The sequence below is a fragment of the Eumetopias jubatus genome, unplaced genomic scaffold (genome assembly GCF_037043125.1).
Source record: "Eumetopias jubatus isolate StellerSeaLion01/CBP00866 unplaced genomic scaffold, mEumJub1_p1.0 scaffold_1, whole genome shotgun sequence".
Classification (NCBI taxonomy): domain Eukaryota; kingdom Metazoa; phylum Chordata; class Mammalia; order Carnivora; family Otariidae; genus Eumetopias; species Eumetopias jubatus.
This window is the reverse complement of record NW_028274807.1, coordinates 201,844,468-201,864,254: the sequence shown is the minus strand read 5'-3', so window position 1 is coordinate 201,864,254 and position 19,787 is coordinate 201,844,468. Positions and strand designations below refer to the sequence as shown.

The following is a 19,787-nucleotide window of genomic DNA, read 5'->3' as shown; positions in this document are numbered from 1 at the left end:
CGGCCCCCAGCTGGGCAATGGCTCTGAGACAAGGACCCTGCCTTGCAGGACGGGGCACATGAGCCCTCCACCCTTCCTCACCAGCTATTGCTCCTGGGGCCCAAAGCACACGTTTGCAGAGGGTTGGCCCAGAGCTCTAGGCCTCTGAGCTGCCTCCACATCCCCACTGGTGAGACAGAAAGGACACGCTGTCCTGGGTAGGCCTCCACAGGAGGTGGCTCTGCATCTAAAGGGACATGCATCTATGGCAACCACGGGGGTCCTCAGCTCCCCAGACACTGGGACAAGCTGGGTGAGGGATTTTTTTTAACTGGAATGACTCTGGTTTGTATAACCAGAGCTTCCAAATTACTTAGCAAAACATGTTTGCTTTTTAATTAACATGTGCTTGCAAAACAATGGTTTTAATTAAAGTGGGTGGGGAGGAGAAGGGACAGGAGGGAGAATATTTCAAGGAGCTCCAAGTCCCGGGCCAGGCTTCTTAAAAATAAAGTGGGAGCTTTGCTCCAAGCCAGCAGAAGCTGGGAGGCCAGGCAGGCTCCTTGGGAAGAGCCACAAGAACAAGCCTTCCTGCCCTCCACAGCTCTCCAGCTCCCTTGCTGAGAATTCACCTTTTCGCTGATGGTCTCAGTACTCACTTACCCCACTGTTCCCTGGGCTCCCTGGGAAGGGGGTGGCCTTTTAGGAAGCTGTTTCACAGGTAGATGAATGGGGATCCACCAGATAAGAGCCAGGGGACAGCATAAGCGAAGATATGAGAGTGTGGGCCTTGTTGGGGGAACATTAAGGTCCCTGGGGAAGGAGAGAGCAGAGGTGGGGGAAAGTGACCCGTGAAAAAGCCAGGTCCCCCCAGACTGGTGGACTGGAAGGGTAGAGCGGGACCGGGAGATGCTGACGTCCAAGCCCCAGGGAGATAGGTAGGGGAAGCTGAGCTGGGGCCAGGGATATAGGGGGTGGAGGGAAGGGTAAAGCTACGTTGGGCAGAGTAAGGGGAGGGCCTGCAGGGACTAGCAGCGGTAGGTGGCCTGGACTGGGGACTCGGGGCTTCTGGTCAGAGGCTGCGCGGCCCCACTGCGGGTTTGGTCAGTCCAGCAGGGGGCAGCGTTGGCCCCATCATCCTGGACTCAGGAGGCACCCACCCAGTCCCAGCCAGGAAAAGCTTCAGGAAGAGTAAAATGAGATCATCCGTCCAGGTCAGCTGCGCTTTCTCCCGTTTCTGACTTTTAGACCCAGCCCTGGGGTGCAGCCCAGGGTCAGAGGTCAGCACCGGGATGGGACGGTGCCCCCTCCCCCGACACACATGCGGACAGAGGGAGATTGACAGGAAGCTTTTAGGGAGTGAGGGGACGCCCAGGGTTCAGATCAGGTGGCCCCAAACCCCCAGATCCCGGTGGCCCCACCCAGGACCCTGTTTCTCATTAGGGGCCTTCCAGACTCCCCCCAGCCCGCGCCCCCACTTGAAACGTGCCTCCCTGTACTTAATTCATTGCGCCAGGCAGGGTGGGAGGCCCAGTGGGCGGGGGTTATTTTTTCCCCTGAGCTCAGACATTCCTGGCTTTATTATTCTCCACATTTCAAAGCAGCTGTCGCCTCCCCCTACCGCCCCCAGCCCGAAGCTCAGAGTCCAGAAGGGGCCTCTCCAGGGCTCAGAACACCAGAGGCTTCCACACCTCCAGCCCAACACAGGAGAGAAACTGAGGCTCAGAACTAGAGCACCAGGGCAACCTGCAGGGACCTCCCCCAACAGTCTGCACCTGAACTTACCTAGCCCGAAACTTGGATCCTCATGTGTGCCCCCCACCACCCTGTCACCCTCTGTAACACTGTGTTCCCTGACTCTCTTAACCCTACCTTCCACACTGGTGACCTTAGAGGCCCCCTCTCCAATGCAGAGCCAGCCCTGCCGTCCCCCGGCCGGGAGCAGGTGCAAGGACAGTTCTCAGGGTCTCTGCCCTGCTCCGGGCCTTAACAAACAAGAGCTCTGGCTGGGTCAGCCGCCTGACGGAGGGCAAGGCCCACCCTGGATCAAGGGATCAACCCAGAGGATGGCAGGGGTGGGGTCAGCCTAGAGAGTCACCTAGAAGCTAGGCCAGGGAGCAACAGTTCTAAGGACCCAGTTTTGGAGAATCAGGGAGGCCCTGGACAAATTTTTGCCCCACATCAGAGAGCCACCCACCTGGCCAAGTGCCTCAATAGGAGGTGAACTCCCTGTTGCTGGGGGTGTTCAAGCAAACAGCAGCTCATCAGACTTGCCCTGGAAAAGAGGTTGGCCCAGGTGTCTGAGGCCCCTTCCCATCCAACTCTGAGGTCAGAATCTGGGGCTGGCAGGGAAGGTACCCACTCCGGATTAACAGAATTAGGGGTCCCTCCTTGCTCACTCAGGGATGGCAAGGCAGGTCTGAAAGCACAGGCCAAGGCACAAGGACCAGGAGACCTGGGAGCTGGACCAAAGCCAGAGCAGGACCTGGCGAGGACATTTTCTTTGTGGGCTCACTACAATGTCGTGGCACCTGGGGAAGAACTGGGAGCCCAGCAGATACACCATCATCGTGTACTGATCTGACCCAGGGGGTAGGGTCTGACCCAGGCCCTACTCCCAGAGCCTGCTGGGGTCAGGGTCCCCACCTAGGGGAGGGACTCTGCCCACAGGGAAAGCTGAGACAGGAGCCCAGGTGGGGCAGGCAACCTGGGGGTGCTGAGGACTGAGTTTCGAGGCCACTCTTGGTATCATTTTGCCTCTGCCGGCCCTACAGCCAGGCACGTCCGCCCTGTGTGGGGGGCTTGAGGGCTGGATCCTCAGGTGCCCAAGAGGGTAGGAGTCACTCCTGATGTGGGCCCAGAGCGTTCTCGCCGTCCACACAAGCCTGGGGGCCCCAGGACCTGCCCGTACCTCCAGCTCTACTCTTCAGACCTACCCCAGGGACCCCCTCACTACAGGAAGACACCATCTGGGGGATGGACTGCACAGAGCCTGAGCTCCTGAGAGAGGAAGGAGGGGTCATGGGCCGGTTGGCCCAGAGCTGGTGGATGTGGGTATGTCTCCCTCATGGGGGCTCCCAGCCCTGGGCCCCTTCGCTCAGACCAGGCCATGCGGAGGGATGTGCCCATGTTCCCCCTTTATCTGTCCCCCAGGCCTGAGCACTGTTTCTCTTCCCAGGGCTAGAAACCATGGGGTATTTGTGCCTTCCTGCCTCGGCCGCCCCCACCCCGCCCCCGTGCTACTACCACTGGCTTCCCACCTCCAGCTGCAGGGGGAAACAGGTATAGGCACCCACGGGTTCGGGGACATTCGGAATCACAGGATCCCAGACACTGCCATGGAGGAAGCGGAGGCATCATCCCCACCCCCAGCCCCGATCTCCATCAGTGCCCGCCTGTCTCAGGGGCTCATCTGCCCCTCTGCAGGGTCTCCACTCCCCTTTGCATCCCACCTGGCAGGGCCAGGCCTGTCAGTCACCCCAGGCATCTGATAATTACACTATGCGTGAATGAATGAATGAATGAATGAATGAGTCAGTTCAAATGAGCCTTGGGCCTGGTAACGATGGGCCCCATTCAAGGGTCTCTATGCAGGGATTTGGGTAGATGTTGATTGCAACAAACTGTGAGATTTTCTCAAAACTTAAAATTTGACTTCTAAGGTCTGATTTTGCCAACTAAAGACATGAAAACAACAGCCACCAGCTACCATCACCATTGTTTTGTAAACAAAAGGATATTCTCAAGACAAAAAAAAAAACAGTAGGCCGCATGGGATCTTGGAAGAAAGACAGGCCTTGAAGATGCAGAAATTGAGCTTCACAGCAAGGCCATGGGCCACCAACATGGGCCTTCCTTTTCTCTCATGAAAACTTTCTTGGACATTGTCACAAGCTGGGCCCTGGGGCTTGGAGACACCCATATGCTTCCAACCTCTACCAGCGCCAGAACCCCTTTTGCAGCATTTGTGACTGGAACTGGTTTCCCTCTGTTTGCACACCTCGGGACAAGGTGCTCACTACCTCTTCCAGTTAGCTCCAAAGCTGGGGATGTCATTCTGGAGCACCTTTATGTGGCTTCCCAGCCTACTGTGGGAGGGAGAAAAGGGACCACAGGGCAAGTGAGATGGAAGAGGTGCTGGGGGAGGAAAGGCAGTGGTCTCCAGAACCAGGGCATGGGAACCGTGTGGGGAAAGGGCAGCTCATATTCAGCTGGCCCGAAGTATAAAAATTCAGAAAGTTGGTCAAGACCTGACACGTCTCCCCAGCTCTGGAGTTCCAGAATCTTCCAGCTGCCTCGCCCCAAGCCCCCACCCTCTAGAAAGGCTCTGGCACCCTCATTCTCACCGAGACCTCACTGGACAGATGAGGTACCCAGACCCACGGGCCAGAGAAGGGGACACAGGTTGGAAGAAAATGGTGGCCCTCGAGGTGTCTTCAGCAAGGTGGGGGAGGAAGGGGGCAGGCAGGGGCCCTCCCAACCCTGACCTTCTAGGCCTTCCCCTGTCCAAGGGGCCCTGGGCCCTGGCTGCTGAGACCGGAGGGGGCCTGTTGGGCAGCCGGCCCCGGGGAGCCTCGTGTACGCACACTCACACACACTCCACATTCCAGCCGTGCTCTGTCAGCGTCAGGGCAAACCAGGATTGTGTGGCTTTGGGAAAGCAGTAACGAATAACCCCCCAACTTGGGTGAGGGCGGGCCTGGGGCCGGGAGAACCCTCAGGGAGCCACTTCAGTGCCCGGTCACCGGGTTCAAGGTCTGGGGTTTTCCTGCATTCTCCGAGGCCACCGGGTCAGCAGTCCTGGGCATGAGGCTGGCCCTGCGCCCAGGCAGGCCTGTCCTGGCCCCCTCCCCTCAACCCTCCCCACCACCCAGGGCCTCAGGACGCACAGCGCAGCGCTCCAGCCTGGTGCCCCCAAGCACCCACTTCCATGGCATGAGGGCGGCAACTCACACCCCCCACGGCCTGATTTCTTTTGCCTCTCCTCTGAAACTCCTCTGCAGCCCACCCCACCCTGCCCCTGACTTCATACAGTCCGTGGTTGGACCCTTTTACTCCAGCCCCAAGTTCTCTTAAGATGGTCACCAGCTTTCTGTCGGCCCCTCTGCTGTGGAGCACTTTGGGCCCTAGCACCCAGTTTCTCATACCCGCAGTCTGATTTCCTTTCTTCTCGTGGCCTAGGAAGATCTTCCTCTAATACTTGATGTCTTCAAGACCCTGGCTGACTTCATTCTACCTCCTCGGCCTGAGTGTCTGGCCTTCTCGGCCACCCAGTTAAGTGCTATCTGCTCCATGTCCCAGGGGTGACCCCTTGAACCGAGGATGGCGTCTGGGGAGAAGCTGCAGGGTGTAGCAGGCTGCCGAGAGCCAGAAGCAGCCAAGCAGGGATGTTGGAGCAGAGGAGGGACAGTTGGTTCTGGGGTCCTGAGGCTGACCACCACCCCCGGCCGCCAGTTTCCCTGGGCTGCCCCGCTGACCCTCTGGATCAGCCTGGACCAGGACTGAAACCAGAGGTGAATATTCCTGCCACCTTAGAAAGACCTCAGAGATCAGGCCTCAGGGATGGGGGAAGGGAGGCATAGAGAGACCCCAGATTGGACCCCATCTTACAGAGCACGGGCCCCGGCCCTCGAGGCATGGAGGGGACCAGGTTAACAGGGGCACCAACCCTCTGCCCCCTCCAATCCCTTTCCACCGGCCACAGGGCCACAGGCTAGACCACCCTGCTTGAGGGGGGAGCTGGGACAGTGTTTATGTAACTGTGGGGAGGCCACAGCCCGGCTGGCAGGGCTACCCGCTCGGCACCGGCACAGACTCAGCAGAGCCCCCCAACACGTACACGCTTAGACACACATGCCAACAGACACAGACATGCGCACACGCAGAGGCACACACACTTGTGCAAATGCACAGACCAGCGGCACACACAATATACAGGCATACACGCACCCACAGATACACTCACAGGCACAGATACACAGGCCCGCCTGTGGGCACGTGCCCACGCAAATACACGGGGACACACGGAAATATGCATTCCACCCAGCAGAGGTGGGGGACGAGGGATGCGGGGTGAGGAAAACGCTCAGCCCTGCAGCCGAGTGGCACCCTCGGGGTCCCCCACCTGTCCACTCTGACACCTGGACCTACAGCCAGTGACCTGAGTCCAGGAATGACAGCCCCCCTGGGACAGAGACCTACTCCAAGTGGAGTAGAACCCCAACAAGTGGGGCCAACCCACCCCAGCCCGAGCACATCAGACACAACAGCCCCCGCGTACCCCGACCGGCCACCTCCAGCCTTTCCCCCGCTTCCTCCGCAGTCTGCAGAGGACGACTGGCCGGTCTGGGCTGCAAAGTGTCTTGGGGGAATGTGTGGGATTCTGCCTCCCTTCCAGGAGCCAAGGGAGCCTGGGAGCACTGCAGGACCATCCTGAAAACCAGAGCAGGGACAAGCATCCCTGAGAGAGCTCATATCCCCAGGGATCCGGGACATACATGAACTTGGAGGCAGGGTCCCTTCTTGCCTGAAGATGACAGGACAGGTGCAACCCCCTGCCCGCAGGACCCCAGCCCAGGGTGGGCATCCCCAGAACGAGAAGGCTGCGACCTCCCAGTCCCATGTGGCCCCTGGAGACTTTTGACAGGGAGCTCAGCCATTCCAGGAAGGAAGTGGCTGGGGCAGGCAGGAATGGGGAGCGGGGAAGGGGGCAGGCAGAAAGTGGGGGGACTGCCCAGAAGGTTATCAGCCCCTCACGAGGCTCCCCACCCTGATTGGGACCAAAGGGAGGTCCTGCTTTCCTGGGGGGGGGTCCCCAGGCCCAGTTGTCCAGGGAGGCTCGCCAGAGTCCAGCAGGGTCACACGTCCACAGGAGACACCCCGACTAGCAGAGGCCGCCACAGCAAGGCCACACGTGCCTCTGTTCCCTGCCCCACCAGCCAGCCGGACTCTGCACCATAACGAGCAGACCCTACAGTCCCTCACCTGCCACCCCGAAGGGGATCTGGGGCTGGAGTGGACTGTGTGGAGACAAGGAAAGGAACCAGAAGGCCTCAAAAGCCTCAAAATCGGCCCAAGATGTTGCTAAGACTGGTTTCAAAGGGACTTGCAATCTGACCGCTTCTCATCTCCACTGGGCCAAGCACAGATTTGCTTCTCTCCCCCGCACCCTCCTGCCTCGTCCCCCCGCTTCTGCTCGTGCCCCCCCAGTCTACTCTCCTTCCACCTGGGGCCAGAGTGATGCTGATAGAGTCTCCCCCCAGCACATGCCAAAGCCCTTGCCGTGGCCACAGGCCCTCGGTCACCTCTGTGACTCAGGCCCCACCACCTCCCCATGGCGCTGTCTGCCCCCATCTCAGCGGCCTTTGTGCCCCCAGCAGGAATGTCTTCCCTCGATGCCCACGCAGCTGCCCAGAGCAGATGCTGAAGTGCCCCACACGAACAAACGTTCCAACCTGCCTAGGAGGCCCTGCCCCAACCGGTGAAGACCCGAGTAGCTGGAGAGTCTGATTTCCTCATCCCCTCAGCAGGTCAAGTCTCCTGGAGGTGCCCAGAGGGCCCAGGCCCCCCTGTCCACAGTGCTCTCTGCTCCCGGCCCCCGTGGAGACTTCCTTCCCTTCTAGTGGCTCTCCCATGCTCCCCGGGGTCACCTCCTGGGGAGACGACTTGCATTCCAGCTCGGTCTCAGCTCTGCTTCTGGGGAAGCGCAGCTAAGACACTCCATCGAGAGATGGAGTGTCTCTTGCTTATTTCTCCGCTTTAACAGCTCCTCACTCGCCCCTGCCCCCCAGCCCCCTACCACCACCATTCTACTTTCTGCCTCTATGAATTCGATGACCCAAGGTATACCTCCTTTAAGTGGAGTCACACTGTGTCATCTGGGTCTGGCCTATTTCACTTGGCGTAATATCCTCAAAGTCCATCCATGTTGTAGCAAGTGTCAGAATGTCCTTCCTTCTTTGGGGCTGAAGATTGGGCTGTTGTGTAGAATACATTTTGTTTATCCATTCATCTGTCGATGCGCACTTGGCTTTTTCCACCCTGGGGCTCTATCAACATGGGGGTATGAGTATCTCTCTGTCCCTGCGTTCAATTCTTTGGGGAAGGCACTTAGAAATGGCATTGCTGGATCATATGGGAACGTGTTTTAAAATTTTGTGACAACCCTCCATAGCGTTTTCCGCACCATTTTTGGCGGCTGCACCATTTTGCGTTCCCACCGACAGCACCCGCGGGCTCCGATTTCTCCACATTCTCACAACCCTTGTTACTTCCTGTTTCTTGAATAAGAGCCCTCCTAACTGGGTGTGAAATGGGATCTCCCGGCGGTTTGGATTTGCATTGCCCTAACTAGTGATGTCGAACATCTACACACATGTTAAATGGCCATTTGTAGATCTGCTTTGGAGCAATGTCTATTCAAGTCTTCTGCCCGTTTTTGAATGGGGTTGTCTATTATTTTGCTGTAGACTTGCAGGAGTCCTTTATATATTCTGGGTATTATCTCCTCTCTTTTTAAGTCTTTTGCCTGGCTATTACCTTCTCCGGTCATCACTGGCCTCCTGATTTAACATGTCAGCCCCTCCCAGCTCTTACACACACACACGCGCCCGCCCGGCCTCTCCCCTACTTGGGTCCCTCCTCAGCCTTTATCACTGGCTGACACACTTTATGGGCGGTGATTTGTCAGGTCTTTGTGAGCTCCGTGAGGGCAGAGGTTTTGACTGTTTTCTCCACTCTGGGGTTCGCAGGGATAGGACAGAGGCTGGCACTCAGGCGGTGCTCCAGAGACTCAGAGACAATGAAAGGAAGATGAGACAGACTCCTGCAGAGACGCTCACACCCCTCGCATATACAGCCTCACATACGCTGCTGGCACATGCCCCCCACACACTCATACTCACGATCCCAACATGCTCGCAGGCAGGTCCCCACACCACACCAATGCCCACAGGCAGCCCGAGCTCTGCTCGTCTTCAAACCCACTCGCGCAGGCTCCCCTCCCACGCAGACGCGCTCGCATGCACCCTGATGGAACTGCCCTGACCTGGGTCCTCCTGGCCTGCAGGCTGATTCCTACCCTGTGTGGCCCACTCCCCATTCTGAGCCCTTGATCTCCCCCACACCCCCTGTCCCTAGGGCCCACAGCCTCTCTGCATGGTGGGTCACCTTCTCCAGGAAGCCCCCTCTCACTCTCCCCACTGGGCTCCGAGGGGAGGGAAGGAGGGCCTCCCCCCGCCGCCTGAGCAGGGTATGGGCAATGGGGCAGGGATTTGCAGGAGGTGTATGTACCTCCTTCTGTCATTGCAGGGACTGCACACTTATCTTCTGTTGAGAAGCCCGGGGCTAGGGAACCCACTGCGGACCCCAGATACTGCCCCAGTAAAGCCTCTTCCTCTGGCCTACAGCCACACCACAGGCACAGTGCCTCAGTTTCCCCATCTGAGCCAGTCGGGAGTCTAAGGACCCTTCAATTCTGAGAGCCTGGGGACAAAGTTAGCTCCCGCCCTGCCATTCATTCCCAGGGTGCCTCAGGTAAGGCCATTCTCTGCTCTGGGCCTCAGTTTCCCCACCTATGACATGGGCAGCCCTGGGCCAATGCCCCATGGATCCCTGATTGCTGGTGGTGCCACCTCCTGAAGGGAGAAGGGGAGGACAAGAGCAAGGGAGGGGCACCCAGCCCTCTTCCAGCTCAGCCCTGCTCCTACCCCAGGATCCTGGTGGGCAGGCTCAGAGGGTTTGGGATAGTTTTGCGGGGGAGCAAAGAGGCAGGATTTCGGCATGACTCCCCTCATTTTGTCCAGGGCTCACCATGTGGGGCTCATAAATTTTACAGAAACAACCAAAGGGCCACAGAGGGGAAAGAAGGAAGGAGAGAGGGAAGGGAAGGAAGGAAGGAAGGGAGGAAGGGAGGGAGGGAGGGAGGAAGGAAGGAAGGAAGAAAGGAAGGAAGGAAGGAAAGATGCCATTTATTCATGAGGCCCATAGGGTGAGGACAGAGATGCACAGCTTGTAGGGGGAGATGACAGGCACCCAGAGGTCTGCAGGGCCGGTGGAGGGGGCTGCTGTAGGAGTCTCGATGCGCTCCCCTCCTCCCCACAACTCCAGGTGGCTGGCGTCAGCACCATGAGTGGGGGATGAGCTGTCCCCAGCATGGGCTCTCCCTGAGAGTAAAGGTGGGCACAGGTTACAGTGGATGGGATGGGGTGAGAGAGCGGGGCGTCAACTGAGAGCTGGGCTCGGTGGAGATGGGGAGGTAGCAATGCAGGATCTGGAAGCTGGGGCATGAGGCGACAGCAGCTGAGGTCGGCAGAGGCCGCAAAGGTGGCAGCAGGTTTGGAAAGGAGTGGAGGTCTCACCTGGGACGAGAGGTTCAGCTGGCCATGATGTGCTTCACAAAAGCTGCAAAGAAGGGCAGAGCAAGTGGCAGGGGTTGAGCACCCAGTGGCCATGGGCAGGAGCCCAGGGTCCCAGTGCCCCACCCCAGCCCCCAGCCTGCCGAGCTAGCGCACCTTCATAGTTGATGCAGCCATTGGAGTCTTCCTGCCCCGCCATCAGTTTCTCCACCTCATCTTCTGTCAGCCTCTCACCTGGCCCGGGAGGCTGAGTCAGCACCGTGGGAAGGGTATGAATTCGGGGGGGGGGGGGCGGCACAGAGCCCCTCTGGATGGTGGGATGCCTCCCTAGTACTCCCACACCTCACTTTGGCACAGTCATCCCGACTCACAGGGCCTTGGCCACCACCCCCATTTCTGAGACCAGGAGAATCAATGACAAGTCAAAAACAGGGGAGACCTGGGTTGCAGGACTGGTGCACCCTCCAAGCCTGGGCTCTGTCCATAACAGTCCCGGCTTGGTGTTCAAGTACCCAGCACACACTGTCCCCTTTTTTCAGCAGGCTGCTGGGGACCCCTTCCATCAAGAGGAAGCCAGGCCCCCCATGTCCCTGGAAGCAGTCCCTTGGGGCAGCCTTTTGAGGCTAGAGGAAGGGCCCATGGGGCGGAGCTGAGGGCCTTGGGGGATGATGGTGGAGGAGACAAGGAGACAACATCTCTGTTCTCCAGACAAGTCTGCCACTTTCCTGCCTCTGGGTATTGTGTGCTACACTGGTCCCCCCACTGGAATGGGGGGGGACCGCCTACCCCCAGCCACACACGCGCAAAACCCCAGAGACCAGCCCAGGGCCAAACACACCATAGGAGTTCAGTTAATGTCTGGTGCAGGGAAAAGTTGCTTTGAGCAGATATAGTAGGTGCTCAATAAACATTTCTGTACGAAAATCTCCTTTGAGAAAGGGGTCAGTCAGCCAGATGATGGAGTCAAGATGCCCAAGAAGCAGACCCCTTACCTACTGGGCCACTTCATTGCTGTGTCCCTGGAATCTGACCTTGAGACCATGAACACCAGGACTGAACCGGTCATGCTGGATGCACCACACTGCCCCCGGCCTCCGACCCTGTCCCCAGAGCTGTCCTTATCCCCCTTCGTTTCCGTGAGCTGCACCAACACACTTTCTTTGTCCCTACCTAAACTTCCAAACTCCCCACATCTCTGTCACCTGCCATGGAGGGCCCTGGACCATGTCACTCTGTCCATTTCACAGATCAGATGCGGGCTCCGCGGGTGACAGAGGGGCCTTCCCCAGGATGCCTCCCCGAAAGGAGGAGTGGGGGTGAGGAGAAGGGGGCCCTCACCTAGCGTGGCCAGCACGTGGCGAAGCTCGGCGCCCATGACCGTGCCGTTGCCCTCCTTGTCGAAGACCCGCAACCCCTCCACAAAGTCCTCGTAGGTGCCCGTGTCCTTGTTCTTGGAGATGTGCTGGAGCATGGGCAGGAAGGTGTCGAAGTCCATCATCTTGGTGTTGAGCTCTGGGGAGGTAAGGCCTCTCTGAGGGGCAGGGCAGGCACAGCCGTCCCCCCCGGACGGCAGAGTGCAGAGCTACTGCCCTCACACAGTCCCAAAGCACTCTACACCAGCTGGCCATTTACAAACCACATCCCCATCACGGGACACTCTACAGTCAAGCGAGACATGCATCATTTACGTAATCGTTTGCTGTTCACAGGGACAGTTTGCTGCTGGTTTTCTTATAGACCCCACCCTCCCCACCACCGGGGATTGCTCAGGAGCAGTGGGGCCAATCAGAGAGCTTCCCTGGGACTGTGCAACCTGTGGAGGGGGCCTGGGTCCCATGCCTCCCTGGGGCAAAGTGGCAACCCTGGCAACCCTCTTGTGGCAAAAGTGGCGAGGGAGTCTGGCCCCGAACGCCAGAGAGACATGGCGGAGACCAGGAGGTGGCCACTGAGGCTGGGTGGCGAATGAGCATGGGGCGGGATGGTTCTGCAAACTCACTGCTTGTTACCATGTCAGCACAGCCTGAGACCTGCCTCTGTATGCATGAACGCATACCAACCTTCCTGCTTTGGTCTCCCTAGGACACGGAGCACCTCGGCCTGTGTAGGGTTCTGGCCCAGCGCCCGCAGGACGTCCCCGCACTGCCCGTACGTGATCTTCATCTCACACTTGGGCGTGCGGTCAAACAGCATGAAGGCTTCCTTGAACTCTGCCAGGAGAGGGTGTGAACTGTGGACACTCACAGAGTCCGCCCCACTCACCCCACACTGGCCAGACTCTCAGACTGGGGGCCCTGGGTCCAACCCTGCAGCCCCTGGGCTCAAGACCCTCACTTACCTTCAATCTGCTCCGGTGTAAACTCGATCTGAAAGGAGACCCCAAAGATTCTGAGTGCCCGGCTCAGAGGGTGGGGCCAGATCTCCACCTGCACGCTCCATGGGCACAGCCCAGGCCTCAACCTCTTGGCTGCCCCATGTGTCCCCCTGGCTCTCCCCCATCGGGCTGGCCAGTGAAAGCCAGGAGGCTTTGCCAGGAGGCTGGCAGTCTCCCCCTGCCAGCATCCCAGCTTCTGCCCCCATGACCTGCCACCTACCTTGGCACCTTCCTGCCTCCTCACCCCCCCCCCCAGTCTGTGCAAGCTGAGGGCCTTGGGTCCGCGTGTGCCCAGACCCTGATGGCTGGTGGGCCATATCTGGGGAAGGGCGAGAAGGCTGGCCTGGTGCCCTGAGTCCCCAGCCCAGGGCAGCCCACCTTACCTGATGCCCTTGGTCTGAAGCCAGCAGATCTGACCAGGCTGGCTTTGCCACCCCCCAGCAGGCCTGGGGCTCGGTGGACAAGGCTGTCCACATGAGTGAGCGTGGGTTTCTGTCAGCATGAGAGCATATCCACAGGGATGTGTGCGTGTGCACGCACCCGCGCGCGTGTGTGTGTGTATGTGTGTAAGATATGCCTGTGGGTGTTCACACACGTGTGTCTGCAGGTGTTTTACATATGCTTGCCCTTCACAGAGACCTCAAGGCTGGGCGCTGTCACTCACATGGCCCTGACTACACCTGGGTCTTACACACCCCACCCACAAGCCCCGGGCAGCCCCCACCCCAGCACAGCCTGGGGACACGGTGGTGGTATTGAGTGTCTACTGAGGCCACATCAGAGAGCCACTTGAGGTCAGGAGGCCTCCTGGGACCCGGTTTCCCCCTCCTCACTGGATACCAGGTCTATTTTTATCACTGGAGTCACTCGCCCCAAGGTCAAGGTCGCAGGAGGGAAAGGAGCTTGGGAGAGAGGGCATGCCTGGCACATCTCCCACTGCCGCTCCCTGGGAGCCCCACCAACCGGGCACATCCCGGTGCAGAGGGATATCCTGCCCGGCCACCTTGCCATGCTCGTCTCTTCTGGCTCTCGGATTCAACGCTGTGTTGGAAGAACAACTTGTTGCTCCCGGCCCCTGACACCTCTCTCACCACCAGGAAGCCTGCTGAGGTTAGACTCCTGAGCCTCCTGGCAAAGCCTCCTGCCTTTCACTGGCCAGCCCGATGGGGAGAGCCAGGGGGACACATGACGGGCTTCACTGTGCCCTCCCCTCACAGGGGAGTCTGTCAGCCGGTGAGACTGGACCAGGGCACCAGGGGGCCCGCGGGACACAAGCTTAGACCCTGGGGGTGGTTGGGGGCTCAGAGAGCCAACTCCAGGGCACATTTTCCCCAAACAGTTCCCAGGAGCCTGCAAGGAGGGCTTCTTGTCCCATGTCACATCTGAGGAAGCCACGCCCCAGAGCAGGGAACAGGATGGAGCAAATTTGGGATTGGAGCCCATGTCTTGAGGGACAAGGTAGCCCCCACCCCCGGAAGGGATCACAAAGATAGTCTGTGCAGTTGGGCTTCAGGTCTGGCTGGACAGGCAGGAGCCGTGAGGAGCTGGGAGGACTCCACAGGGCCCCTCAGCCAGCAGCCCGGACAGCGGTGACCGGTGGCCAGCCAAGAACAGGGAGCAGGCAGGACACACGGTGCGTGCCACTCTGCAAATGTCACGGGAGTCACGGCTCTTCCTCCAAGTTTAGGCTCGGAGAAAGACTTCTTAACTGGGGACGGGCTCTGGGTCCACTGGTCACAGCCCCAAGACCAATTTCCTGAGTGAACTACTCAGCCTGTGCCTCAGTTTCCCCACCTAAAAGCTGAGGTCCAACCAGCTCTGGGGCTCGGCCACCCTGGTAGGGGTGAGTGTGACCCAGCCTGGGCAGGGGCCTCACTTCCCCATGCCCCCCACCCCGGTCACCCTGGGGGGCTTGGCATGGACGTGACACCCCACAGTGGAACAAGGGGGGGGCCTGCCCTGTCTTTCCTGCCGAAACCCAGCCCCCACACCCACCTTGATTTTGGAGGCATCAAACTCAGGTTCCTTGGGGCGCTCGGGCTCAGGTCGAGGCGCAGGTGCAGGCGCCGGAGCGGGAGCTGTCTTGGAGGCTGCCTTGTCGTCCTTCTTGGGGTCTGGCTTTTTGGGGGCCATGGAAGCTGTAAGCACGGAGAGGGACACGGAGAGAGGGAAGCAGAGAGCAGGGTAGGTGAGGCTCCGGGGCCTGGCCTTTATCCTGTCCGGACACCTCCTGACCCCAGCCCCACCCCCACAGTGCACAATAGGGACAGGGCCATAAAAGGACATTGGCTAAGCTCAGGGGCTATTTTGGGGCCTGGGGAGGGCATTGTTCAGGCTCAGGAATGGGTGGGGGAGAGGGAGGACTCTCATTCCTCCCAATCACCTGTTGGGGAGAGGGAGGGGGAGGGGGAGCAGAGGACCGAGGCCACTGCTCAACGCACACTCACCCTCCAATGCACACGCACCCGTAGGCACAGCACCCCTCAGCAGGTGATAAATTGAACAGGACCAGAAGGCTGGACCAAGCGTGTGCCGTGGTGGGGCAGGACTGTGATTACCTAAGGGCACCTCCTGAGTTAAACTTCCCGGCTGCGCATCGAATTCCGAATTCCCACGTGTCTGGGTCTGTGTGTTTGTGGCGGGGTGGGGGGGGTGTGGGGGGTGTGGGGGGGGTCCGTGGCGGGGGAGGGGGACTCTGCGTGTGTCTGTTTATCTATGGCGGGAGCATCTGTGTGTATCAGTGTATTGTCTAGCTGTCTTCACATTTGGGGGGGGTCCTTGTGTGCTTCATCTGTGTGTCTGGGGGGGAAGGCCCGTGCCTGCCTGTGTGTCGGCTCGGCGGGTCTGCGTCTGGGTGTTTACACGTACGCACGTGTCTGTGTGTGTCTCTGTGCATGTGTCTGTGAGTGCCGTCTCCGTGTGTTTGTGGCTGGGTGTTTATATGTATCTTGTGTGAGGGTCTGGTCATGGCTCGCAGGCAGCTGCAGCCCCAGCCTGAGGGGCCCCAGAAACACCGCCGGGGGCAATGGAATGGGTCCCACTCCCCCGAGGGCACAGCCACCCAGCCCAGTCGGGCAGCCTAGCGGCCCCCACAGCCCCCTTCACCTGCACCTGGCTGGCCCTGCCCCTAGCTCCTCCATTTCACTCCACTTCCTAACTCCTTTCTTCCCTGCACCGGCTGTGGCCCACTTTACCCACACAGCTCGGGGCCGGCCCTCGCCGGGCCCCGTACCCCCTGCCCCGTTTGCAGGGTGCCCTTGCCCCTGCTCTGCTTGGCGCATTCCAGGCCCCGCAGCCCCCTCTCCCTGGAAGCTCCTTGTCGGTGTCCCACCGACCCACGCTTGCCTCTGCTGGTCCTTTTCGGGGCGGCGGGGGGGGGAGCTGGGGGAGGTTCTGTGTCTCTGAGGAACCTCAGGGAGCTGAGCGAGGTTTGCCCCCTGGTGCCCACCCCAGTGCCCAGCCCTCAGCAGATGGCAGTGACGGAGGGCAGCCTGGCCAGGCCACTATTTGGGAAAGTCAGGGAGGTGGGAAGGCTGAGGTGGCATGAGGCCCCTCTGGGCAAACGTCCTTACTTCTGAGAGTAAGGACATCTTGCAAGCACATTGGGTTCCTTTCCTCTCCTGGGCGTCTGTGCCGGGGCGGCGGGGGTGGGGTGGGGGGGTGGGGTGGGGGGGGTGGGAAGGAGGTGCTCCTTGTTATTTTTAAGTGCCTGGAGCCTTTGATAGAAACTTCAGAGGCAATGCCCCCCCTCTCCAGGCCCTGGGGGGAATTCCTGGGTGTGGAGAGGGGCTGGGGCCAGAGCCTGAAGGCAGGATTTATGGGGGGAGGGGGACTCTACCTGGAGTCCCCGTACTGTCTTCCTGCTGAGGCCAGGTCCCTCTGATCTTATCACTCATCCTCCTGGAGAGGGAGACAGCAGTCGTCGAGGGATGGGGTCCTGCCCCCTCCTAGCTGAAACACAGGACATTCCTCCCCCCATCTGGAGGGCAGAACACCCCACATCTGGAAATCTGACAACATCCGGTGCTGGGGGGGAGGCAAGTTTTTCACTTTCCTTCCAGATGTTTGGCAAGAGTATTGAGAAAAAAAGGGGTGGGGGGAGGGTCCACAGAGACAAGCCAGAAATACCACAAGAAAACACAGCCAGAGGGGGACACACAGAGAGAGGCCTCTGGGCAGCCCCATTGCCCAGGCCCAGTGGCCCTCATGGGGACTCCGGCCACCCACAGGCACAACCAAGATATTACCCAACCCCCTTTCATTCATCATGGGTGAAACCGAGGCCCAGGACAGAGGACATACTCAGGGTCACCCAGACTTCTGATCTCATTTCTTTCATCCGCACATAACTGCCATGCCTCAGAAACCACCCAACACCAGCCTGAACAGGGGCAGGTGAGCGACGTGGGCCTCCTGAGCCTCAGCCTCCAGGTCTGTGCTACGGGGTGGGCAGGCTCACACAGCCAGTCAGAATCACACAGCACCACCTCCTCTGCCTGGGGGAGCGTGGCTGCGGGGGGGGGGGGGGCAGTCTCGGTCCCCTTCCCTCATGCACGGGGCAGATGTGGTCCTGCAGTGAGGACACGGGGCACAGAGCCATTCTCCGCTCCCTCCCCAGGGCTCAGATGGAGAGGCTGGGGCTGGGGCTCCTGGGAGCGCTCTTAAGCTAGAACTAACCCCCAGCCCCCAGCAGGGGCTCTGCTGAGGTCAGCCCCGTCTACAGCCAGCAGGCTAGGCTGTTGAGGCCAGAAGCAAGGCAGGGGGTGGGCAGGTGGGCCGGCCGCTGAGCAGGGGGCGGGGCATTATAAGAGGGAGGGGCAGGCAGTGGGTGGTAAGGGTGGGCCACACTAAGGCTTGGCTCTCCTCTCTCCCCCAGGTCCCAGCCTGAGCTCTGTGCCCCTCGGGAATGACAGCCAGCAGGCAAGATCCAGGCAGGGCCTGAGGGGTCTGGAGAGCCTGGGGACAGGGGTAGGGGTCGGGGATACTACCACCCCTTTGGTTCCTCCAACTCCAGCACCTGAGTGGTGACCCAGTCTGACGCAGACTCCCGAGTCCCACATTCCAGAGCCCCCCCATCTCCCCAGCCACTGGGAAAGATGTGGGCCCTGACTTCTGAGGGGCGCGTGTATAGAGGCAGAAGACACTTGGCCCCACTGGCCTCCTTCTAGGTTAATGTCCAGCCCTGATACCTTTGCATAGGCTGTTTCCTCCCCTCATATCCTTGGCTGGGACCCTGGCCGTGGCTTGCTCCTGGTCAGCCCCTGGTCTCGGGGATCTGTCAGCTCCTCTGAGAAGCCTCTTCAGACGACCCTGGGTCTGTTCGCTCTGCCTTGTCTCTCGCCCTGACTCCCCATCCCCAGGAGCGTCCGTCAGCCAGCGCGGAGGAGTTTTCGTCCCACATCTATATATCCCCAGAGTCTCCAGCAGAGCCTGGTACACAGTAGGCACTTAATGAGTGTGGGATGAGCAAATGTCCCAAACATCTCAATTTACCCATTTCTCACAGGGGGTGGGGACCCATTGCCAAACACTATCCACGGCATGGGGTCGGGGGAGATTGGGGTGGGGGCTGCTAGCAGACTGGCTAGAGTCTGGGTCACTGCAAGGGGCGCCCCGGGACAGCAGGGCAGCCAACAGCTGCTGCCGCCTCAACCCAGGCCTGCTCTGCCTGTCACTCCCACCCCCTGGCTGAGGGTCTTCTCAGTAGCCTGAGAAGGCCAGGTGACTCCATGGCCTCGGCAGCGATTTGACCATGAGGAGCAGCCAGCAGGGGGCGTAAAAGGGATAGAAACCAGCCTTTGGATCCAAACCCAAACCCCAGAACCCAGGATCCCAGCCCAGAACCCAGACTCCAGACCTGGAACCTGGAACTCCAAACCCAGACTCCAGACTCCGGTCTCAGGATCTGAATCCCCAGCTTAGAGCCTGGAACCTGACCGCACTCCGGGGACCCAGACTTTCAAACCCAGGATGCCAAACCCAGACCTTAAATCCAGACTCCAGACCCAAGAGCCTAGGGGTGGAGGACCAGGACCCTAAACCCAGAGTCCGGATCCAGGACTCAAGACCCAGGACTCAGGACCCAGGACCCAGGACCCAGGACCAGGACCCAGGACAGGGGCTGCTGGCCTTCCAGAATGGCACTGCCTATGGCTCTGGGTAGACAAGGGCGGGAGAAGGGGAGAGGGTAAAATCTTGGCAAAAGGCGGGGGTGAGTGCTTGGCAGACCTTCCTGGTAGTGTTCCTCTGAGGGGCATGAGGAATGTCCCTCATCCTGTCGGAGCCAATTTGGGGAGCTCAAAATATGGTGGCCACGTGGAGGGGGTGGTGGAGGGTGACGGGAGGGAGGGATGGCTAAGGCCTGGCCATCCTTTGGGCCTAGGAGCCAGGGGCAGGGAAGGAGGGTCGGGCTCTAGTCCCCCTGGCCGCAGGCCCCACAGGCTGCCCTGGCCCGCCCCAGACCGCCCCTCCTGGCCCGAGGCCTCTGGGCTGGGATGCAGGCCCACACTTCCCGGAGGAGTCGAGAACGCGGCCTGGGCCAGACCCAGAGCCTTAGAAGTAGGTCAAGTGTTGCTGTGCAGCAGGTCCTGGGGACCCCGTCCAGGCGCGGGCAGGCCCGTGGGCGGCAGCTCACCCACCAGGGCACGCATGTATATCCACACACATGTGAACCCACCACCACACGGTGGGTGCCCAGAAGCACAGACCCCATGCAGGGCCCCCAGCCCCCGCTCAGCTGCACAGATGGGGGCATTGAGGCCCCAAGTGGGGCAGGAGCTGCCCAACCACTCTGGCCAGAGGTGGCACGAGGCAGCCACGAGGACCAGGAGGAGAGGAATTTCTGCACCATCCCGCGGTCCCGGATCCTTGGGTGAAAGTCTGACTCCAAGGAGGACTTCCCAGCAGAGCTGCTGTGCCACCAGCAGGATGTGGCCGGCTTCCCGGAGCACAGCCCCAGGCCTTGAAAGATGGGAAGGAGCGGCCAAGGGGGAGGCAGGAGACTCCTTATTACTCTTGGGATCCAGGCTGGTCCTGGCTCCTCTGGGCCTCCGTTTCCCCATCTGTACAATGGCCACGGGTGT

At 60.0% G+C, this 19,787-nt stretch overlaps 1 protein-coding gene across 2 annotated transcripts; it reads right to left on the bottom strand.

The window, feature by feature from the left end:
• Nucleotides 1–10,351: 10,351 nt before the first annotated feature.
• Nucleotides 10,352–14,991, bottom strand: MYL3 (myosin light chain 3). 2 transcript variants are annotated; one of them, XM_028087152.2, is made up of 6 exons: nt 14,701–14,991; nt 12,670–12,697; nt 12,392–12,541; nt 11,673–11,846; nt 10,491–10,568; nt 10,352–10,380 (listed from the first exon to the last, which is right to left on the bottom strand). In XM_028087152.2, exons 1-6 carry the CDS (start codon nt 14,989–14,991, stop codon nt 10,352–10,354), a joined length of 750 nt encoding a protein of 249 aa, XP_027942953.2. The 2 variants fall into 2 exon arrangements, with proteins under 2 accessions (XP_027942953.2, XP_087878338.1); XM_088022212.1 differs by lacking the exons at nt 12,670–12,697; nt 14,701–14,991 and having other exon boundaries at nt 10,491–10,553; nt 12,392–12,524.
• Between the last annotated feature and the right edge of the window lie 4,796 nt (nt 14,992–19,787).

Excerpts from the sequence above, each read along its gene's own strand:
- MYL3 (XM_028087152.2), bottom strand. The coding sequence starts at position 14,991 with ATGTCCTTTTATGGCCCTGTCCCTATTGTGCACTGTGGGGGTGGGGCT. Across the intron at positions 12,542-12,669 it reads TACACCGGAGCAGATTGAAG|AGTTCAAGGAAGCCTTCATG; the intron begins GTAAGTGAGGGT and ends CTCTCCTGGCAG. Across the intron at positions 11,847-12,391 it reads AGGGAGACCAAAGCAGGAAG|AGCTCAACACCAAGATGATG; the intron begins GTTGGTATGCGT and ends TTACCTCCCCAG.